The sequence below is a fragment of the Rhineura floridana genome, chromosome 3 (genome assembly GCF_030035675.1).
Source record: "Rhineura floridana isolate rRhiFlo1 chromosome 3, rRhiFlo1.hap2, whole genome shotgun sequence".
Taxonomy (NCBI): domain Eukaryota; kingdom Metazoa; phylum Chordata; class Lepidosauria; order Squamata; family Rhineuridae; genus Rhineura; species Rhineura floridana.
The window spans coordinates 11491135-11515405 of record NC_084482.1 but is presented as its reverse complement, the minus strand read 5'-3'; the positions used below and the strand labels follow the sequence as shown (position 1 = coordinate 11515405).

Below are 24271 nucleotides of genomic sequence, written 5' to 3'. Positions count from 1 at the left end.
TGGCTTTTAAAAGAAAAGGCAGGATCTCTCATTCCTACCCCTAGAGACTGAAAGATCTGTCAATTCGGGTTCTCTAAGTTTCTCAATTTTTCCAAACTGGAATTGAAATCTACATATTTCTGTAGCAATTTGTGATTTTGTTTTTAAAAAACCCTCATGATTAGAGTGAATTTTCCCCAATAAACACATTTTTGTATGTAGTTCTAATGTATACATTTCTGCAAGCAATGTCTCCTAATATAATGCATTTTTGTATGTAATTTCATTAATATGTTTATATTCATGCACACTTTCCCCTAATATGTGCATTTTTGTAAATATTGGTTGGTTGGAGAGCTGCATTGCAAAATTCAGATAAGTGCAAATTTTGAACAATGGCTGTGTTTCGAGTCTTTTTTTTTTAAAGTTTGATCAATTTGGCTTTAAATGCAAACTGAATCAACTTTTCCCTCATCCTTAACCTTCCACCCACTGTGCTTTTAAAGCAAGTTTATACATGGTTGCATAGACCTGGATTCAGTCCTGGATTTCATGCACTTCCAGACTGCTGCTATTTTGGGGTGGGATTCAGTTACATATCAGTAAATGCAGATTGTGCAATTCAGATTGACTGGGTGCTCTTGCACAACAAACTCGCTTGCCTCCAAGAAATCAGATTTTTGCTATAAGGAAGATGATAGGGAAATGAACTAGAAAAAGTGGGATAAAAATATCTTGATACAACATTGTATAACCTCCACAAAACAATCAGAATGAATGCTCAGTGAATAGCTGACATTGTCTAACCTCCTTGCAAACTTTGTGCAAACAAATCAGGGTGAATGAACAATAAACAGGAAGTAACCTTTGAGGCAAAAAATGTTCAAAAATGCATATTTAAACATGAATGTTTGAGGATATTTTATTAGATTGGGAAATGGGGGCAGAAGGAACTTAGGAATGAACACATGCAATACTGACAGACTGGAAATAGACAGATCAGTCATGTTTTTCAAGGTTTTGAAATAATGTAAAAAACCTGATCTGTCTGTTTCCAGTCTGTCGGTATTGCATGTGTTCATTCCTAAGTTCCTTCTGTCCCACTTCCCCATTAAAAAAGAAATTTGAAGGTTTTGAAATAATGTAAAAAAGCTCTCCCACTCTAGGATGCACACCTTAACATGGTGAGGGGGTTGAGAGTGTTGAAGAAGCTGAGAGCAATGCCATCAGGAGTCCAGACCAAGAGGCTAGACTCCTAGCAGGGGCACCCAAGGTGGAATAGTCAAAGCTGAGACACCAGACTAAGATGCATCCAAACTCAGAGGAAGGCAATGGTAAACCACCTCTGAATACCTCTTACCATGAAAACCCTATGAACAGAGTATCCAAAATGCAACACAAGATAGTGCTGGAAGATGAAACCCCCAGGTCAGAAGGCACTCACTGAGCTACTGGGGAAGAACAAAGGACAAGTACGAGTAGCACTGTGACTCATGACGCAGCTGGGTCAAAGGCAAAAGGAAGCCCAGAGGCTGATGCACACAGTTGCAAAAGGAAAGTCCGGAGTTGCATGACGCACACAATAGGAACATGGAATGTGAGAAGCATGAACCAGGGAAAGTAGGAAATTGTCAAGCAAGAAATGGAACATATCAACATTACAATACTTGGCGTGAGTGAATTAAAATGGACAGGAATGGGACATTTTCAATCAGGCAACTACAAAATATTTTATGCAGGAAATGAGAAATCAAGAAGAAACAGGGTTGCTTTAATAGTGAGAAGTGATGTAGCAAAAACAATTAAGAGCTATAAAGCAAGGTCTGAGCGAGTGGTATCAATTAGATTTAACGGGAAGCCTATTAGCACAACCATCATCCAAGTCTATGCTTCAACGGCAAATGCAAAAGAAGAGGAATTGGAGAGATTTTACGCAGAAGCGCAGGAAGAAATTGATCACACACCAAAACAAGATGTTCTGATAATCAGGGGGGACTGGAATGCAAAAGTAGGGAACAGAGAAGAACTAGGAACTGTGGGAAAATGGGGCTTAGGAGACAGAAATGAAGAAGGAGAAAGACTTATTGAATTCTGTGAAACCAATAATTTGTTTCCTGCAAACACATTTTTTGAGCAACCGAAAAGATGACTGTACATGTGGACATCACCAAAAGGTCAATATAGGAATCAAATTGATTATAGAATTGGTAGCAGAAGATGGAGAAGTTCCATACTTTCTGCAAAAACAAGACCAGGAACAGACTGCGGTACAGATCAAGAACTGGTCGTATCAAAAATCAGAGTAAAGCTAAAGAAGAAAAACAAAGCAATCATAATGCCAAAATACAACTTAGATCACATCCCAGAAGAATATAAAGATCAAATAAGGAACAGATTTGAGGCTTTAAACTTAGTTGACAGAGAACCAGAAGAACTATGGATTGAAGTCAGAGACATTATCAGGGAAGAATGCAAAAAGGCAATACCTCTAATTAAAAAGAGAAAAAGACCTCAGTGGATGACTGAAGAAACTCTTCAAATGGTTAAAGAGAGAAGGAAAGCAAAAGCAAAAGGAGATAGAAACATGGTCAGAACCCTAAATGCAGCAATACAGTGACTAATATGTAGGGACAAAGAGAACTATTACAATAGTTACTGTATAGAAATAGAAGAGGACAACAAAAAGGGAAGAACAAGAACCCTATTCCAAAAGATTAGAGAAAGGGAAATTTAAACCAAGAGTAGGGATGTTGAATAATCAACAGGGGAACACACTGACTGACTGAGATGAAATAAAAGGAAGATGGAAGCAATACACTGAAGAATTCTATAAAAGAGATACAAGGATGACAGATTCATTCATGGAGGAACTGCATGATGAACAGCCAGAAATTTTAGAATGTGAGGTGAAAGCTGCTCTTAAAATACTTGGAAGAAACAAATCACGAGGAACACATGGCATAGCAATAGAGTTGCTACAAGCTACTGAATCTGTCCAAATTTTGACAAATATTTGTCAAGAAATATGGAAAACGAAACAATGGCCCACAGACTGGAAGCATTCAGTATACATGCCAATTCCAAAAAAAGGGGATCCCAGGGAATGCAGTAATTATTGAACTGTTGCCTTAATATCCCATGCAAGTAAAGTAATGCTCAAGATTCTACAACAAAGGCTCTTACCATATATGGAGCAAGAAATGCCAGATGTCCAAGCTAGATTTAGAAAGAGAAGAGGCACTAGAGATCATATCGCAAACATATGTTGGATAATGGAATGGACCAAGGAATTTCAGAAGAAAATCACCCTGTGCTTTATAGATTACAGCAAAGCCTTTGACTGTGCAGATCATGAAAAATGATGGAATGCTTTAAAAGAAATGGGGGTGCCACAGCATCTGATTGTCCTGATGCGCAACCTATACTTAATGGGGAATTTTATATATCCACACATGTAATCGTAGATATTAGAAGGTATATGTTTTAAAATCACAAGGAATTAAGCATAGGCCCGCAGGCCTGTTGAGACCCTAAGATCCAGTCTCACAGGGAACCCTAAAAATCCATAGGCTTAAGAATCAGACCTGTGAGTAAGGACCTATGGAAGCAGGCAAAGTAAACTCAGTTTGAACTCTTGTTTTATTGCCAAAACTGAGCCGGCGCATGACTGACAATTATTAATTAGTGTATTGTTTAAACCCAATGGGCATATAACCTGTGTAAGATGTGACTGATATATTTTACTGCTTGATCCTGGGAAATAGGTAGAAATCACTTATATTTGATTCTTGTGTAAAGTGATAACGCCAACTAGGGGAAAAACTCTGTAACAAGTATCAGAGTTAAGAATGAGAGAAACTGTGAGGTTTAATAATGATTTTTAAAATAACTAGGTGTGTTCTCTCAGTTTGATAAATAGGATACAGCTTGATAAGTGGGTATTCATAGTAAAAAGGTATTTTGAAATGGTTTGCCTTTTCTATTCCTCTGAGGCTGAGAGACAGGGACTGATTCAGAATCACCCAGTGCCTTGTTTTGAATGTATGGTCTCCAGGCACAGTACAGCACCTTAATTCTAACCCTTCCTCTATAGCTATGTATTCTTGTAGTTAGGAATAGGATTTCTAAGAAAAGAAATAAGAACCCTATTAAAACTGTGGTGCTCATGGAATTTCAGCCATCCTAAGCTAAGCCAAACCCAATCTGTTAAGGAACATGTTAGCCTGGCCGATCAAGAACAATGGAACAATGGGTGTACCGGGTTTGCTTGAAGGCACATTCACAATAGTAACTGGTTTCAACTGGCCTGGAAGACAATTAGTCAAGGTGAACAGCGGAACAATGGTGATATTAGTAAGATAGACAGAAAATTGGAATAAGAAGTATATTACGTAATGCTTTCTGATTGGTTTGGAAAGATTGCAGAGAGGAGGAACTGTGATGTTATGCCGGAAGGAACTTGTGGGATTGGTGAACTAATGTCTCATGTGTATTTTGTACTGTATAAAAGATCTATGCAGACTGTGCCTCAGTGCAGCCCTCTCCAGACTCTCTGGGAGGCTGACCCTGCATATGCTTGTAAAGAATAAAAACCTACCATTTTGCTCCAAGCCTGTGTCTTCAAATTTCTTCAAGGACCCCCATTAAAAGATCCCATAGGAGAACATTCTCCATCATACTCTGGACAATAGGCTACTGTAAGGACAGAATATGGAGAAATCGATTGGTTCCCAGTCAGAAAGGGTGTGAGACAGGGGTGTATTTTATCACCCTATTTGTTTAATATGTACAGAAAACATTTTATTTATTTATTTATTTATTTATTATTTGATTTATATCCCGCCCTTCCTCCCAGCAGGAGCCCAGGATGGCACATACGGAAAGCAGGACTGGACCAGGATGAAGGAGGTGTGAAAATTGGAGGGAGAAATATCAATAATTTAAGATATGCAGATGATACCATACTACTAGCAGAAACCAGTAATGATTTGAAACGAATGCTGATGAAAGTTAAAGAGGAAAGCACAAAAGCAGGACTATAGCTGAATGTCAAAAAGTCTAAAGTAATGACAACAGAAAATTTATGTAACTTTGAAGTTGACAATGAGGACATTAAACTTGTCAAGGATTATCAATACCTTGGCACAGTCATTAACCAAAATGGAGACAATAGTCAAGAAATCAGAAGAAGGTTAGGACTGGGGAGGGCAGCTATGAGAGAACTAGAAAAGGTCCTCAAATGCAAAGAACACTAAAGTCAGGATCATTCAGACCATGGTATTCCCGATATCTGTGTATGGATGTGAAAGCTGGACATTGAAAAAAGTGGTTAAGAGAAAAATCAACTCATTTGAAATGTGGTGTTGGAGGAGAGCTTTGTGCATACCACAGATTGTGAAAAAGACAAATAATTGTGTGATTGAACAAATTAAACCAGAACTGTCACTAGAAGCTAAAATGATGAAACTGAGGTTATCATACTTTGGACACATATTGAGAAGACCTGATTCACTAGAAAAGACAATAATGCTGGGGAAAACAGCAGGGAGTAGAAAAAGAGGAAGGTCAAATAAGAAATGGGTTGATTCCATAAAGGAAGCCATAGATCTGAACTTACAAGATCTGAACAGGGTGGTTCATGACAGATGCTCTTGGAGGTCACTGATTCATAGGGTCGCCGTAACTCGTAATCAACTTGAAGGCACATAACAACAACAACAAAAGCTGTACAAGCTGGTAAAAATGGATGGGGGTTTGCTTTTTTACATATTACAAGCAGTGATCCCTCTTTTGAGCTGCCTTCAGATTTTGGGGGGGGGGGATATTATTGGACTCCAGTAGTGACGGGTGAGAATTTCAATTCAATTTGCATTAAAAGCCAAATCTACCAAATTCACACTTTCCAAAATAATATGAGAACTGAAACACAGCCATCCTTCAAAATTCACACTTATTTTAGTTTTGCGATGCAGTTCACCAGCCAAAAAATGTTCACCAAAAATGCATATATTGGGGGAAAGTGTGCATACAAATGAATATATGAGTGAAAATAACATGCAAATTATATGATGAGAAATGTCTTGCAAAAATGTGTACATTAGTCAAAACTGCCTGCAAAAATGTTTTTAATAGGAGAAATCCACACTAAAATGCTGGAAAATTTTCATGAGGATTTTTTTAAAAAATAGCAAATTGCTGCAGAAATGTGCAGATCTGAGTTTCAGATTGGTAAAATGAGAAACTGAGAGAACCAAAACTGACAAATCTTTCCATCCCTCGTCTCCAACCTCTGTCACTAGACTAACCCATGGACCAGACCCCTGAAGGCAGAGGGCAGCTGATCATAGCTGTTATTAATGCCTTGTACTGGCCCCTTTATTCTTCTTCTCCAAAGGTTTCTCTTTTCTCTCTGCCTATTGGTCATCTCACAACAGTTTCCAGGCCCAGGCCCCCTTCACCAGCCCCTAACCCCAGCTGAATCTTGGAAGCCAAAACCCCTAGATGTATAGCTCAAAAATCAAAAGTTTTGGAACAATAACTGGATGGCAGAGAAGGGTGAGAGACAGAGTGCATGTAGTTGGATCTTACCTCCAAATGTCCTGAGGGATGGTATATAAGATCTGTGCAGAAAATGCAAAATTGGACAGGGTTTCAGAGTCCACTCACTGAGAAAACAGCCCTGCACAAAAGGTTTACGTATGTTTTATAAAAGAATCATTACAATGATCTAGAATAAGTCCTTGTGTGAGGCATCCAAGCTGACTGGTTGCATAAATCACCTCTGGGGCCACAACAGCTCAGCCCTTAAAGTTTAGTTGCTGTGAGGCAAAACTATTGCTGGACTGTTCCAACCTCTGGGAATACAGATATGAGACTGTACCTAACATAGATGTTTGACTTTCCAAGCTGTCTCTTCTGTAATATGTTGCAAATATGCCTGGCGTTGGGCCATTATAACTGACACACAAGTATGTGTGTTGTGTGTGTGTGTGTGTGTGTGTGTGCGTGCACAATGAACACTTGTACAACAGGATAAGCCTACCACTAAAACTCCATTTAATCTGCATTTAATTTGAATCCACGCAAGGGATCTTCTTTCTTGCCATCACATTGACACTGTTCTGGGCATAAGGAGGTAGGGAGATCATGTAGATCACACCATGAAACTACATGGGGCCTTGGAAGAAATTTCCTTTAAGCAACAGTGGCAGTTTTTGCACAGCCAATATTGTATTCCAGTGCAATGGATTTGGGGTGTGTTCTTGCAGTGGCTGCTAGAGGCCTGCAACTCTTAAGGTGGACTCCTAAATGGAGGCCTCAGGTAGCTATATACGTGTAATAACACAGTGTCACCACAAGTGGCATTGTCACCAGGAGCACAACTGGCCCCATTTCCAAGGATGGTGCCAGGTCCTCTGCTAATGAGCCGTGGTTTAATTTTAAAAGTAAAGCAGGGGAGGAAGAAGCCCTTGGCCTATAGCCCCCACCTGAAAGACAGAGAATTCCCTTCCAATGTCCCCAAATTTCTCCCCACACTTTCATATTAATACTGAATTTTAAATTGTTGTAACCCATCCTGGGACCTGCTGGTGAAGGGTGGGTAAAAAACACCCCATCATCATCGTCATTGCAAAATGGCCTTGAGATCCCTCTAGAATGTTTTTCCCCCTAAGACTTAGGTCAGAGTTGGGGAACCTGTGGTCCTCCAGATGCTGTTAGACTACAACTCTCATCATCCTTGACTATTGGCCACTGACTACTCCCCACCCAAGTTTGATATTTATTTATCTATTACACCTTCGAAGTGCGGATGTGGGTGTGCGCATGTGCTCCTGTTTTGTTTTGCTGCCTATTTTAATCTTACTCCGTTGTTCAGTTTTTTCCCCCAAGTTGCTGTGAGGCTTTGTTTTCTTCTTCTTTTTAAAATTTGGCACATTCTTATCATCCAACCAGTCAATCCAGAACTACAACATTATTTCCTATTGCTACATATTTTTCCCCCACAATCAATGTTCTGTTTCCCACCTAGACACCTCCCAGAACTTTGGGCTACAAAAGCCACTGGGGATCTGAGGGAATCCAAGCATCACTCTCCAGGGAGTCGCAGTGATGAAGGTCCTGGCCCTCACCTTCCTCTGCCTCCTCATTGCAGTGAATGAAGCCAAAGTGTTTGAGAAATGTGAACTGGCGGCGTTTTTCAAACAGCATGGGCTGGATGGATATTATGGCCACAGCCTGGGCAACTGTGAGTTTGTGGTTCCTTCCTCTTTGTCTTTGCCATTTCATATGTTTTTGGGATAAAGCTGATCTGCCCCGACCCAACCCAGATCCAGCCCTGAATCAATTCAGGTTTTGAACATGTTAAACATACGGTCGGGAAGGGTTGGGGCATCTCCTCCCAACCACACTGAGGGGACAGGCCTTCAGGGTGATCTTTTGTAAGTGCCTTCCTTGCAGAGAAGGTGCTTGCAAAACCAGCACCCCGCAGTCTGCAGGACTGAGCCCCCTGCTCACTGGCTGGTGAGCGGAATATTCGTTTCTGAGGGGTGCTGCTTTGCCAGTCCCTTCCCCTGTGGGAGAATGTGCTGAGGCTGACTGTGTCTCCCCCTTCCCACCTGACGCCCCACTCTGACAGCCTTAGATTAATCTGGACAGCCCAACCTGACCCATAGCAATCCAGGGCTGTCTCCACCCGACTCGGTCCAAGCTGAGTTCCCCTCAGACCAGCCCGAATCAGTTTGGGCTTCGGCTGAATCTGGTGCACAGCCCTAAAAATGTCTATTTAGTGCTATTTTGCGTGGTTATTAAGATACGCATTTTGCTGCAGTCATTCTTGAAAGACTGTTTTTAAATTATTTGGTTTCAAAATGTTGCCACTTAAAAAGACAGTGTAGGCCCCCTCCCAACATTTGTTACCCACATTGCGGCCTTTTTCCTTCCCACCGTGTTCCAGGGATCTGCACGGCATATCATGAGAGCAGATATGACAGCGGTGCTGTGGGGCCACCAAACACGGATGGCAGCCGTGACTATGGGATTCTTCAGATAAACAGCCGCTGGTGGTGTGACAATGGACAGGGTGAAACAGCGAATGGCTGCAGAATCTCCTGTGATGGTAAGCAACTCAATACTACAGGGATACCTATTTCATTTCATTTATTTATTTGTCACATTTATATCCCACCTTTCCTCCAAGGAGCTCTAGGTGGTGTACCTGGTTCTCTCCTCCCCATTTGGTCCTCACAACAACCCTGTGAGGTGGATTAGACTGAGAGGCAGTGACTGGCCTAAGATCACCCAGTGAGCTTCATGGCTGTGGGAGGATTCGAACCCTGGTCTCCCAGGTCATAGTCCATCACTCTAACCACATTGGCTCTAGCAGAAGGCCTCTGCAATTTCCCACACAGGGTGGATCATGTTTTTAAAAGAAGCTCCCAGGTCTTCTCCCTCCAGTTTCCATTCTCCTGAGTCAACCCAGACCCTCACTTAGCATTCCCATCCCCCACCTTGTCACTACATTCCTACTCCACCCTCCCCCTCCCAATACATCCCAGCCTATGCGCCCATATCACACACCACAATAGTTTCTCCATTCTAATGAACAAAGGGCAGGAACAGGCCGAGCCTCGCTTTGCCCACGTCAACAGCCTCGGGCTTCTCTTTCGCTTCCCTGTCTGACTGTTTATCATGGAGGTCTTTGCTGCTGGAAGTGCAGAAGGTAAGGCCAGCCTGCTGGTGGACATGTCTTGTCAGAGCAACGAGGGAAGGACAAATCCGTCAATTCCAGTTTCTCCCCATTTCTTCCCCCCCCCGAGTCTTCAGTTCAGTCCTCCACCTTTCCGCCTCAGCTTGCAAATTTATTTATTTTGAAGATTCTTCATGAGAATTTGACGGCATTTTAGTGTGCATTTCTCCTAATATACAGGAAGCACTTTTGTATGCAATTTTACCTAATACGATGCATTTTGTATGTTTCTTTGACTTTATGCACACTTTTAGGGCTCCACAAGCGCGCCCAATCCAATTTGGGTCCCACTTCAGCAGGCCAGGTTGGGCCCCAATTCAGGCTGGATCAATCTGTGCCCAGGTTGATTCTGTTCAGACCATAGATGCAGACCATGTTCTATGAAGTCAGATCTCCCATCTGCAATTGATGGGAATGCAGATCTGCACTGGGAAACTCCTCCATAACTTTTTATAGCTTTCAGACAAGTAGCTCCAAAGCTTTTCATGCTAGCCATTTTTACATTTTTTTTAAAGTAAAACATAACTTGCCTTGATTTTTACATAAGTGCATGCAATGTGGTGGCAGGGTAGCCCCTCAAGAGGAATTAACCCAGCCAAATTACAAACAGGTAGCTCTGGGAGGGCTGGCTTGTACTAGCTGTCTTTAAACTTATTCGTAAAAGTTATTTTTCTTCAAAGTAAAGCATCCATACCTTTCTCACATAAGCGCATGTAACATGGAGACAGGGTAGCCACTCAAGAGGTGATTGATTCAGCCAGACTGCAACAGCTGGGGCCTTTGTGTGTGTGTGTGTGTGTGTTAGCCACTTTAAATAGTTTTTTTAAAGATTTTTTTTAAAAAAAAAGACTACAGTCAGTTGAGTGCTCCATCCTGCCAATTCTCACCATCCCTACCCATCCCCCACAAGGACTGTGATAAGAAAGTGTTGGATGAGATTTTAGCCCTGAAGCGCTCAGTAAGCACAGGGCAGTTCCCCTCCTCTGGTGTTTTCCTTATACGGTGTTGTAATTAATAAAAAAGCAACACGTTGGAAATACTCTGTCTGGTGTCTGAGGGACTGCTTTGAACTACAGATTGCAATGGATCAGTCTGTGCTAATGCAATTCAGTCCAGACAGATACTGAGCTTTGTCTATTCGATCTGTATCAAGCCTAAATTAGCAATGATCGTCCTGTTTTAGTTTGTTATCAGGGATTCACACAGGTCGGTTGCACAGCCCTACACACTTTCTCCCTAATGTACACATTACATGGTTGGAGAACCACATCAAAAATTAGGAGAACAGTGAATTTTGGAGGAATTTCTGGAGGAATTTTGGAGAAATGTTTCAGTTCTCATATTGTTTCAGAAAGCATGAAATAGGTAATTTCACATAAAATGTGAATTGAATTTCTCCCCATCTCTAGCAGTAACTGTGTCTTGCTGGAAAAGGAAGTAAGAAACATCATTTGCCCCCAGCGAAGAAGTTCTTCATAATTGCTTCCTACTCTTTGTCCCCATATCCATGACTTAAACTGAAATGAGAGAGCATCATCAACGCATTGCCCTCTTCCTCTCCCCTTTCTCCACGCTCGGTTCAAGAATGGAAGGGGAGGCAGTGCCTTTATGGAAAGCTGTTTCCCAAACCTGCTCTTTAACCCTCCATCATTACGGAAGGGTTTCAGGCTTTCACCCACCCATGATGAGAGCCAGAATGCATTGAGTAATGTGAACTAATTGCACAAATAACTAGTGCTGTTATGATTACTGCAGGTCTTATTGAATAGCTAGCGTAGGGAGGAATTCAACGTAGCACTAACTGAATGTTCCACAAGTGCAAGGAATTTTGCTTCTGCAATGGAACATTCTCCCTCTCTCCTCAATTCTAGGGGTCCCCCCAACCCACTGGAGCAGATTTGGGGAGGATGCAGGGTGTGCATGGGGGGGGGAAGAGGGGATTTTTCCTTGTGTACTTTTTTCACTATAATTAACACACATAACTATATACCTCACACAGGGTGGAGAACCACAGACCCAAGGAACAACTGTGGTCCTCCAGTCCTATCTATCCAACTCTCAGGACGTTTCCTGGGCCACGCCTCCTCACCAGATCACACCCTGTCTTACTGCCCCTGCTCCATGCCCTCCCCAAGTACCTTTGCCTCACTGCAATGTGCCCTTGAACTGTGATGATGCCCTATGCTTGCCTGGATGGAGGAGGAAGAAATGGGGGGTGATTGAAACCTCTGACTTACATGTGGCTGGAATATAGCTGACCGTATGAAGAGTCACATCCATTGCCCCACCCCCTTTTGCCATTGGCTCCACCCACCCCTGGTAGGGATCTCCCAGAAGGTTGTCCATGAGGACAAGACTGAAAAGGGTTCTCCAACCCTGCCCTAGCAGCTGAAGGACGACTGAAAGGAGAAAGCCTTTAAGTGTTCCCAAAAAATATTCAGGCGTGGAGTCTGATGGACCTCTAAGGAGGCAGCCACTGAGATTAATGTGCCCTTTTTGACATGTGTTTTTTTGTGCAATGGGGGGATTGCTTTGTGGGGTTAGAAAGAACCTTTTCTAGGAATCCCTTGAATAACCTCCTTTGCTTTCTGCCAAATCTTTCAACAGCTTTCACAAATGATGACATCATAGACGATATTGAGTGTGCCAAGACTGTTGTCCGTGACCCCCAAGGGATGGATGCCTGGTGAGTCTTGCTAACATTTCTGTGCTTGCAAGATTCGATAGCAGCTGGACTTTCAGTTGTTCTGGCTGTACAGAGAAAGGTGGCATTCGCGAAGCTTTTGTACGGATAGTAGCAAAAGATGCTTCCTCATAGGCATGGATGAATGCTAAAAGATGCTTCCTTAAATGTGCAGTGATGGCATTGTGGCTACTAGGAGCTGTTACCATCTATCTAGGTGGAGATTTACGGAAACAGGTTGGGAACTGATGGAGCCAGTGTGGAGAAGTGGTGATAGTGTTGGACTACGACCTGGGAGATCTGAGATCAAATGCCGACTTAGCCACGAAGCACACTGGCTGACCTTGGGCCAGTCACCATCTCTCAGCCTAATCTACCTCACAGAGTTGTTGTGATGATGATGTAGTAGAGAGGGAGGAAAACCACCTTCCCCTCCTTGGAGGAAAGAAAGGATATAAATGTAGTAATAAATGAACTGGAATGTAGGGAAGGAGGAGAGTGTCTGAGTTTTGTAATTGACTAGAGATAAACTCAGGGGCAGATGACTATTTTGGGAAATTTAAGCTGCTTTAAAGGTTAAAATTGTTTGCCAGCTTCCTTATGCCAAAAAATGATAATTGTAAAAAAGCACATATCTTTAAAAGATGCACTGTGGACCAATCCTACACATGTTTACTCAGAAGTAACTCCCACTGAGTTCAGTGGAACTTACCCCCAGGGTGAGTGCAGATAGGATTGCAGTCTGAGCTGTCAAAACTCACTTCTCCTGTCTATCCTCTTACAGAAAAAGAACTTACGGCAATATTTAGCAGAAATATCACCTTGGGAAAGGCCCGTGACACACACACACACACACACACACACACACACACGCGCGTCTTCAGAGTCAGAATGCTGCTTCTGTACTTGGAAAAAGTGAAGTGAAACTATAAGTAACTGAGGACTGAAGACACATAGTGTGGTCCTAAATTCTCATGGTCTTTCACTAAGCAACGAAGATTGGATTGGACGTTAAATTCAGCCGCAGGCTGATTCATCTATCTCTATCTGAGCACTATCATGTAGTGATGGCCAGCTTGGGCCCTGGCTGGGGGCCCCTAAAGGGCCCCTCCTTAGGCTGGGTTGGTAGAGCTCCTTTCCACTATCCGCGGCAGGGTCAGCTCCTGACCCTGCCATGGATTGCAGAGAAGGAGCTCCCAGGCATCCTCCCTACTACCGTGCATGCCCCACCTATCTTTCCTTTGAAGTAAATGCTGGCTGTGCTGCAGGCACATGCCTGCCATCAACCAAGATGGCAGCTGCAGCTTCCCTAAGGGGCTAATGCCTCTGGCACCATCTTGGTTGACGGTAGGCCTGCATGCGCATAGTGCGCATGCATGTCATCAACCAAGATGGTGGCAGAGGTATAGCGCAGCCAGCATTCACTTCAAGGGAAAAGTAGGTGAAGTATGTGGGTGAGTGCCGGGGCCCAGGACAGGCTGGTTTCCAAGGGCCCCGGCATGCCTGGTCCCGGCCCTGTGTAGAGGTTACATGTGTTTGCCCTTCTCTACCTTTACAACCACCCTTGTTTACTCAGTTCCCAACAGGTGTCCAAGTTTACTCGGGAGTAGAAAATTCTGACGATTGAAGGCTGTCAATGGCCTTCCAGATGTTGCTGAACTACAACTCTGTAGCTTTACTTGTGCATTTTATCTCTGTTGGTGAAAGTCTCTGATCTTGTTCCATAGCAAAGTCCTGGATGAAGCTTGGCAAATAGTTTTGGAACTGGTTCTTCTATTCATGGACACTACAGAGTATGGCACTGTATAGGATAATAATAATAATAATAAATTTTATTTGTTAGTCACCCATCTGTCCGACTTCACGGACACTCTGGGCGACTTACAGCAAAAATACAATATAAAACAATATACAATGAGGAATCAAACATAAACATCAATCCATCTACAATTAATATAATATAAAACCTAGCCCACCCCAAGAATCCCATAGGCCTGCCTGAATAACCAGGTCTTTAGGGTTCGGCGAAAGACCGTCAGGGAGGAGGCATGACGGAGGTCAAAAGGGAGCGAGTTCCAGAGGGTGGGGGCCATGATCGAAAAAGCCCTCTCTCTGGTCCGCACCAGCCTAGCTGTTTCACCGGTGGGACCGAGAGAAGGCCTTGTGAGGCTGATCTTGTTTGGCGGCATGCTTGGTGATACTGGAGGCGTTCCTTCAGGTAAACTGGGCCAAAACCGTATAGGGTTTTAAAGGTTAATACCAACACCTTAAATTGGGCCCGGTACACAATTGGTAACCAGTGCAGATCCACCAACACTGGGGTAATATGATCCCGGCGGCGGCTCTGCTTTATCAAGCGTGCCGCTGCATTTTGCACCAACTGTAGTTTCCGGACCGTCTTCAAGGGTAACCCCACGTAGAGCGCATTACAGTAGTCTAAGCGAGAGGAGACCAGGGCATGTATCACTCGTGGGAGAAGATGTACAGGGAGGTAGGGACGCAGTCTCTGTACCAGATGTAATTGGTACTAAGCTTCCCGGCTCACTGATGAAACTTGAGCTTCCATGGACAGCTGGGAGTCAAGGATGACCCCATTAAGGACCAAGTCAAAATTTCCCAATCTTCTCTTATCCCCCACTAGCAACACCTCGGTCTTGTCGGGATTTAGCTTCAGTCTGTTCTCTCCCATCCATCCACTTACGGACTCCAGGCAATTGGACAAGGTATTCACAGCCAACTCTGGTGAGGACTTAAATGAGAGATAGAGCTGAGTGTCATCTGCATATTGGTGACACTGCAGCCCAAAACTCCTGATGATAGTTCCCAGCGGTTTCATATAGATGTTGAATAGCATGGGAGAGAGGATAGAACCCTGTGGCACTCCACAGTTGAGAGGCCAAGGGTCTGAAACCTCATCTCCCAATGCTACCCGTTGATATCTGCCGGAGAGATAGGAACGGAACCACTGTAAAACAGTGCCCCTTATTCCCAGTCCCTCCAAGAGGTTTAAAAGGATACCGTGGTCAATGGTATCGAAAGCCGGTGAGAGATCCAGGAGGACGAGGAACGTATACTCTCCCCTATCCAACGCCCTCCTCATATCATCCACCAAAGCGACCAAGGCTGTTTCAGTTCCGTATCCAGTCCTGAAGCCTGACTGGAAAGGATCTAAATAATCTGCTTCCTCCAAGTGTGTCTGTAATTGTTTAGCCACCATTCGTTCTATCACCTTGCCCAAAAATGGTAAATTGGAGACTGGGCGAAAGTTGTTCAACTCTTGGGGATCCAAGGAGGACTTTTTCAAAATAGGTTTTATCACTGCCTCCTTGAGAGCTAATGGCATTGCACCCTCTTCCAAGGATGCATTTACCACTGCTTTGATCCCTTTGCCCAGCCTTTCCTTACAGCTCATAACAAGCCATGAAGGGAAAGGGTCAAGCAAAGAAGTGGTTGGCTTCACAGTAGAGAACACCTACTAGGATAGCAGGGAGGAGGTTTGGTGGGCAAAGCTGGCTCAGACTGTGTGATGGGGTGGAAGCCAATGCTTTCAGAACCTCAGCTCTTTGACAACCACCCTTGTTTACACAGTTCCCAACAGTTTCCCAAGTTTACTCAGGAGTAGAAAAATCTGACTATTGAAGGCTGTCAACGGCCTTCCAGATGTTGCTGAACTACAACTCCCACTATCCCTGGCCATTGGCCATATTTGTTGGGGCTGATGGGAGTTGTAGTTCAGTAACATCTGGAAGGTCAAAGGCTCCCCACAGCTCATCTCTAGGATACTTAACAGTTTCCCAGAAGAATGGGAATCAGAAATCTTGCCAGAAGGGCATTGTGGAGTGTGGATGAGTAGACTCCACCTTGCCCTCAATACTGATCGTCAACAGAGACAGATGAAAAGCACTGTCACTTGTTTTACATAGATTGTGGGAGAGTGGGATGAGAAACCAGGAGGCACAACATTATTTGGTTCTATGTTAAGTCTGGCCCCATTAAGGACACACAGAATGAACAGGCATGATAAATGAGCAGCTCTTGATGCCTCACTTGGAAACGTTATGAGGCTTTTAAAAGAGGTCCATCTCACCCACACCAGGTGACCTTTTTTCTCCTTCATTTTTTGCTCTCATTCTGACTTTTAGGGTTGCTTGGAAGAACCATTGCAAAGGAAGAGATCTGTCAGAGTGGACACATGGCTGCAGCCTCTGAGTTTGATAGTTCTGAATGAGATCCAACCTTCCTCTTGATTTCTCCTTTGATGAAAGTGACACCTTCCTCACTACAATCAAAATCTAGCTGCTTTCTACACAAGCATTTGCACATTGCATCCCACATAGTGGAAGAGAATGGCCTTTTTTGAATATGAATGAGACAGCTTGTTTGTTTTTGTAAATGGGTAGGCAATGATCTTGCTTTGTGGGCTTCTCTGCCTGAAAATATTCAATAAACTGAGCCTAATCAAAACTCTTTTCCTGTTTGATGGGTGAGTAGGAGCAGTAGCGTAATGGTAAATTCAGAAGTACCAGGTCCCTTCGTGTTAGTCACAGCCATGCCCTCTCTCCCTTTTTTTTGCTGCAGGGTTGAGAATGAGATCCTTCTTAATGCCTTCTCCCACAACAACAGATCCCTAGGAACCAATATGCATGAAAGGGGAGAGTGTTAGCCATTGAGAAGAGTCTTCTCAGTGGCTCACTTGCCTCCTTTCACTCTGATTGGCTCCAATCAGGAGAAAGGACAAGGAAACATGTTAGAAGACTCTTATTGGTGTCTAACACACTCCCCGCTCATGCTGATTGCCTCAGAGGATGCCAGAGACATTGGGATCTAGCTAGGACCCGGCTCTCAAAAAAAGAAAGGGTCTTAGATCCCCTGAGACCCTGGATGACTACACTATGGGAGAGAAAAGAAGCCAGAAGATAATTGCAATCAATCATTTCACCCTTACCCAGTTCCACTGAGTCCTCATTGGTTTATTATTATTATTATTATTATTATTATTATTATTATTATTATTATTATTATTAAACAATTTGTTATAGTTGTTGTAGTAGTAGTAATATCAGGAGGCAAGTTGTGCTACTCCACAATCCCTGTGCAATAGCCTCCAGTAACCAGTGTGGGCAGGTTGATGAATAGTTGATTTCTCTCATACCCATGCTGGTCTCTGGGACTTCTTGGAAGCTGTCAAATAAAGAACACCTTCAAAATAGAGATCTGTCCTCTGTAAAGTCAGACACGTGCCCAGCCTATATGTAAGTGATGGTAATAATTCTCAGTACTTTTTGACAAACACACACAAAGAAGCAAAGTAAGAACACCAACAAACATACAAAAATATAATTCTCCATCTTTGGAGATGGCAGGTGTTCCTACCACTCACCATATGCTCAGAGGCATATGTTACCAAATTCTTCCAAGCTACACAGCAAGTGGATTAGACTGTGAAAGACCAACCCAAATGGTGTTTGCATTTTGACAAATTTGTAGGGCAGTACAATATCTCAGAGAGGAGGTCAGGTCTCCTGCTCCCCTGGTGCATTCACTATAGCTGCCCAATTTCCCTGCTTTTTAAAGTTGGATAGAAATATCTGTGGGCTATAGGTACGTTCTTAAACCGCAAGGTTTTTTGCCTATTACTGAATTTCTCTGCTTTTTAACCCGAGAGGTAAGAAATTGGATCCTGTGCAAGTTTGCTGAGAATGGATTGATCATTTTCAGTGGGATTTACTCCCCTGCAATCATGCTTAGGATAGGTAAAACTGACCAGGGGGGAAGGAGGGAGGGCTAGAGTGGGCAGGGGAGGAGGAGGAAGGAAGAGGGGAGGGGAGGAGGAAGGGAGAGGAGAAGGGAAGGAAGGGAAAGGCAGGTCTGACCATTTGCATACTTATTGAGTTCAATGGGATTTACTCCTATGCAATCATGGTTAGGATAGGTAAAACTGACCATGGGGGAGGAGGAGGGGGAAGGGGAAGGAGCGGATTGGATTGGATTGGATTGGATTGGAGGGGGACAAAGGACGGGGGAGGAGAGGGCAGGTTTGATCATTTGCATGCTTATGGAGTTCAATAGTATTTACTCCCATGCAATCATGCTTAATATAGGTAAAACTGAGCATGGAGAGGAGGAAAGGGAAGGAGGGTGGGGGAAGGGGAAGAAGGCGTTGGGAATGGGATTGGGAATTGGGATTGGGAATGCCAATCCAGCTATGCTCTCTTCAGGATAAAAAGGGCATGGACAGTATCAGCCATGTATTGGTAACATCCAGATTAGAGTACTATAATATGCTCTTTGCAGGGCTCCCTTTATACAAATGTTTTATTGAGATTCAAGCACTGTAGCAAGTGTCATCTGGGACATGCTGCAGAGAAATAGATCTTCCATTTTACCTCAATTCCTATTTGGACTCAAGGCCAAATTCAAAGTGTTGATTTTGACTCTGATTAAAGGTCTGGAACCAGGAGAATGTAAGGGCTGCTTTCTCCCTTGTGAATCTGCTACTCACCAAGGTCCTGCTCCACATCCACTTCCCCCTGGGCTATACCCAACTTCTCAGAGTAGACCCATTGGAATTAATGACCCTAAGTTAGTCTAAGTTAGGCTGAGGGGCGACATGATTACACTCTTTAAGTACATGAAGGGTTGTCACATAGAGGAGGGTACAGATTTGTTCACTGCTGCCCCAGAGGGTAGGACTAGGTCTAATGGTTTTAAGTTGCAGGAGCGTAGATTCAGATTGGACATTAGAAGGAACTTCTTGAGAGTAAGGGCAGTTCAGCAATGGAACCGACTGCCTAGGGAGGTGGTGGGATCCCCTTCGCTGGATGTCTTCAAGCAGAGGCTGGACAGCTATCTGCGGGAGATGCTCTAGCTGTGGATTTCCTGCTGTGAGCAGGGGGTTGGACTCGATGGCCTACAAGGCCCCTTCCAACTCTATGATTCTGTGATTCTATGATTAATTTCAGTGGGTGTGTTCTCTGAGCAGGACTAACACTGGATACAAGCTGTTGTCTGAAATGTGGTAAGTTAGGGTTACAAAACAAGGCCTTCTTAGTGGTAGCACTTAGAATACAGAATCCCCCACCCCAGGTTCTCTTGGCCTCTTGCAATTGGTTTTAGAAGGGGTTTTTAAATAGCAGAAAAGCAAGAGAGACGCACCACAAATGCACCGCAGACAAGTAGAGGAAGGCCCTCGCTGAGCCAGTAACCAGCCCCCAGTGGAAATAATAATTTATTGCAGACCGACACGTTTCGGGTATCAAAAGGCCCTTTATCAATCTGTAAAGATACATATCAACAACATTAAAATCAATTATAAAATGTGCTTGAGAATATCAACTACAATACAATGTTTATACATTTGTCTATTAAGAATAAACAATGTCAAGATCTGTAGTCTGGAGGCTGAGGAAAGGGAACAACTGAAGTGAAACATAACATCTCTGTTATTTTTTTGGCGCCTATTGAAGACCTTCCTCTTTCAACAAGCCTTTTAAGTTGAGACCTTATTCCAGTCTGCGGCTGTGTTGGAATTGCTTTTTAATATGTTTTTTAATTTTTTAAAAACAATAATATGTTTTTAACTTTGGTTAAAGATGTCTTGAAAGCTTTTTCAAAGATGTTTTTCAAGATTTTATGTTTTAATGTATTTTAAAGTCTGTTTTTATGGTGTTTTGAAGTGTTTTTAGTGCTTTTGTTTGCCGCCCTGGGCTCTTGGTGGAAGGAAGGGTGGGATATAAATCAAATAATAAATAAATAAATAAATAAACTTCACATTAAAACTACACAAAGTTGCACATACACCTCAACTTGGAAAATTCTTACAGAGCTTCTCTAAACTGAAAAAGACTGAACTAGGAAGGAAATGGAAAAGAATACAGAGGCATATACACCACGCACTGTTATCTAGTTAATATAACAAACACAATTTGTAGGAGTAACTTGCTCTTGAAGGAAGACAGCACAGAAGCATAAAAACTTCACACACCCCTGAAAATAAACAGGTACAGCTGGTTCTTAAAGGAAGGAGGATCAAGAGCAACCCACACAGTCAGGTGTGGCCACACAATAAAGGCACAGAAATTTTGAAATTCTTAGGTATATGATAGCAGTCTTCATCAAAGTGAGTATTATGGAAACATAAATACACATCCACGGAAATGGATCCACACCTAACTGCTACCTATCTGACATTATCTATAATAAGGGAGTTATTCATTAAGACCTGTGGGGGATTCACTCTTCAACTGGAGGATCCAAAAAAGCTCTCTTTTCAACAAAACATCTTTATTGGTACGCTGTGCTTTTTCTATGGCCCAAAAGACCAAGTCAGAAGGAGCATGTCTTTGTGTCTGGAAATGGGTCAGCAATGGAAATCCCAATTTATTATTGTGAATGTTACTGAGATGCTCTTGACGTGGATTTAGAAAGATAAGTTCAGCATAAAAATTTGTATTAACCAAATTAGGGAAAAGAAAGGAAAGCCAGTAACTTGAAATGCCACTATGAAACAAATCACAAAAACTTTTCATCAAATTATCCACCTAAATCAGAATTACGGAAAAACAAGTTAACCATGTTAAAATCATCACTAAATAGCCAGCAGACACTGTTGACAACTGAACGGAAGAAAACCAGTGTGCGACTCATCTTAGTTTTCAGCACAGCATACTGCTGTGAATCACTGTACTCTGTAATGAAGTTTGTGAAGTTGAAGCATCATGCTATCCTTACAAATCAACACCTGACGAAGCTAATTCGTACATCCTTGACAACATATCAGCCGGATTTTCAATGACTCACAGCCAAGATGGAGACTCATAAGACCTCTACTAGCAGTAAATAGCCTGATAATTGCAGCAATGTCTGTTTGTGTCATAAAAATATTATGATAAGACTATAATTTTGTAAGGTGGTATCTGATTAAAATATCTCTAATTGTATTGGTTTACATATTTTCCTCCATGTTTTGACCAGATATTTACTGACAAATAAATATCATTAAAATATCTGTTTTTACCCCTTTTATTTGCATATTTTTCTTAGATGTTTCCGTAGTTCATTACCGTATTAAATATGCTCAATATAGGTAAAACAATAATCATTCAGGATTTTGAAAACATTTGGTATAGACATGTGTACTTTGTGATTATTGAAACTAATACAAATTAACAGTTTAAAAACTACATACATGCATGAATATTATTATGTACATATATTTCTTAATATTTATATAAAATTTTTGTAACAAAATGTGCATGTAACAATAAAAACGTGTGTGTAATATTTGTTCATGTGTTGCGGCTCTCAAACATCTGAAGTTTATCATATGTGGCTCTTACGTTAAGCAAGTTTGGCCACCCCTGCAATAGGCTGACCATACTAGAAAGGAAGCTGCCAAACTCCATGAAATAAATGACTGGGACATTGGCTTATGGTTTACCTCTACATTTGATTCCCTGGGCTTTACCATAATACATGGCTTATTGAGATTGTTTGCTATATTAATTGTAATCTATGCTGTCATAATGCTTATCTGCTGTTGCTCAAGTGGTACAATGAAACAACTATGAAAGCCTTTGAACTTGGGACAGAGAAAAAGAAATTTTGATATGTATGTGTAAATTAAATTTCCAAATGGGGGCGGAAATGACAAGTAATATAAGTTCAGTGTGATGTTCCCGTATTAATGTATATATGGTAAGTGCTGTTTGTATAGAAGATACATGGTAAGTGGAATGAAAGAGGAGGGGGGAGTAAATGAGCAGTAGAATGCTGGATGATTGGCTGAGTGTTTGGATGGCTGAGAGTATAAATGGAAGGATGACAGTTGAATCTGGGTGGACGTGAGTGGGTTGTTTTGGTGGAGTTGGGAGGTGGGTGTGAGTTGGTGTATGTCAGGAGAGTGTGGAGAAAGAGGGAGGTGGAGTTCGGATTAGTAATAAGTCAAATATCACAGTAATAGATGAAACCATAAGCTTGTAGATCATTATCAAAGTTATCTTGTTATTAATGTTATTTAATAAATACTATTTTGGTTTACCGAAGGTCTGATCCTTGGCTGGGGTTTCACAGACCAGAAGGGAGGGTAAGGTAATAACCAAGGCTGAAGGGAAACAGTAACAAATGGTGGCAGCGGTGAAGAGGAGAAGATAACATTATAAGTATCCAGAGCAACCCCGAGTTATGAGTTAACTGCATTGATACAATGGGGTTGGGAACAGCATAGGCACGCAGTCACGAATGTAACTGGATAGAGAGACTCAGGCAAGGTCTCTGGGAACATTGGTTGTAGAACGTGACTGGTGGTGCTGCCTAGCAGGGGGATCTATTGAGATCTGTGCTAGAGCGGAGAGAGAAACCATAAAAAAGGACAGTCCGGACTGGTGGAGTCCCTGGTGGTGCCTAGTGAAAGGCAGTAGCCACGAGCAGGTAGGAACCTGACAGGGAAAGCCAGGGAAGGGCGTCACATTCAGCATAAAAACTTGATAACCAACTTTGGGAACAGAAAGGAAAAACTAGGCCCCAGCTCCCTTCCCTTCCCCTCCCCCTTCCAAGGCTCCCTTCATGGAAATCATCTGTAGAGACAGCAAGTCTCAAGGCGGGAGGAGGAAGGAGGGAAACTGCTGGAGCTTCAGGGGCAGTGAAGGGAGATAAGAAGTGATGTTTTGTCACTCTCTGTAACTTTCCATGAGAATAATGCTGTGCTTTTAAATGTATATAAATATGGGTGCTAACGTTTCCTCGAGAAATTCCTCAGTGCTATGATGGCCTGATAGAATCTCCCCAATGCATTGGCTAATAAAGACTTTTTAACTTCGAAACTCAGAGTGATTTTTCCACAACACTCTCCAATGCTTTTTTTGAGGGGTCTCATGGTTTGGCCAATATAAACATTTTTGCAGGGACACTTTATCGCATAAACTACGGAAATATTGCTACATGTGGGAAAATGGTGAAGGCAGTATACCATATTGTCCAGAGAGTTAGAAAAGGAAAGACACTTCCAGATGTGTTTGCAGAAAGAACAGTGACCACATGGATGGTGTCCGAGAGGAGCAGAGGCTCCTGTGAGGGTGGACTGAGTGGAACCTGAGGGAAGGTTGGTGTTACTATGGACAAGCCAATCCCTCAGGTTCTTCGTGTATTTAAAAGGGAATAGTGGTGGCTTTCTACACTCAGGAATGGCATCCAACAAGTGCCAAAATTTCCTGATGCTCTTGCACACGTTGCTATTGACTTGGTCATATGGTAAGCAACACACCAATCTATCCCCACTGGCCGAGATGTGGAGATCAGTAAATCTGATCTATTTTTCTTGGAAGCCCTTCTGTTTGCCTTATCTAACACTGCTGGTGGATAACCCCTTTCAAGCAATTGTATGGACAAAGTGGACGCCTCATGATGGAAATCTGTGGCTAAGGTGCAATCACATTTAATCCGTAGAAATTGGCCATATGGTGAATTGTGTCTAATTTACCATGGGTGATGGCTGTCAAATCTGAGTTAGGAATTCCTGTTGGTAGGTAGCAGTTGGGTGTGCCATTTGCATGGATGTGTATTTACTTTTACATAATCATTTTGATGAAGACTGGTATCGTATACTACACTCAGGAATGGCATCCAACAGGTGCTATTGACTTGGTCATATGGTAAGCAACACACCAGACTTGGAAAGAGAGAAACAGGGATAAGAATCTTCACTCACTGCAATTCTACACAGAGATGAACCAAACCAAACGTCTGCCCCTCGTAATATGCGATTGTAATAATGAAAAGTACTAACTATGTGGAGTGGAGGAAATCTAAGTCAGGAACTTTGGCCCTCCATATATTGCTGAACTACACTTCCCATCAGCCCCAGTAAA

The 24271-nt window shown here is 42.6% G+C and overlaps 1 protein-coding gene across 1 annotated transcript; it reads left to right on the top strand.

The window, feature by feature from the left end:
- Positions 1-8076: 8076 nt before the first annotated feature.
- LOC133382038 (lysozyme C, milk isozyme-like) lies at positions 8077-16616 on the top strand. The gene is made up of 4 exons (XM_061621696.1): positions 8077-8224; positions 8933-9094; positions 12332-12410; positions 16550-16616. Exons 1-4 carry the CDS (start codon positions 8089-8091, stop codon positions 16614-16616), a joined length of 444 nt encoding a protein of 147 aa, XP_061477680.1. The 5' UTR covers positions 8077-8088.
- The last annotated feature ends 7655 nt before the right edge of the window (positions 16617-24271 follow it).

What these genes read in the sequence shown, in the direction of transcription:
- LOC133382038 (XM_061621696.1), top strand. Translation starts at nt 8,089, where the DNA reads ATGAAGGTCCTGGCCCTCACCTTCCTCTGCCTCCTCATTGCAGTGAAT. An exon ending in CTGCAGAATCTCCTGTGATG is followed by an intron (nt 9,095 to 12,331) that starts GTAAGCAACTCA and finishes ATCTTTCAACAG; the next exon opens with CTTTCACAAATGATGACATC. An exon ending in CCCCAAGGGATGGATGCCTG is followed by an intron (nt 12,411 to 16,549) that starts GTGAGTCTTGCT and finishes TCTGACTTTTAG; the next exon opens with GGTTGCTTGGAAGAACCATT.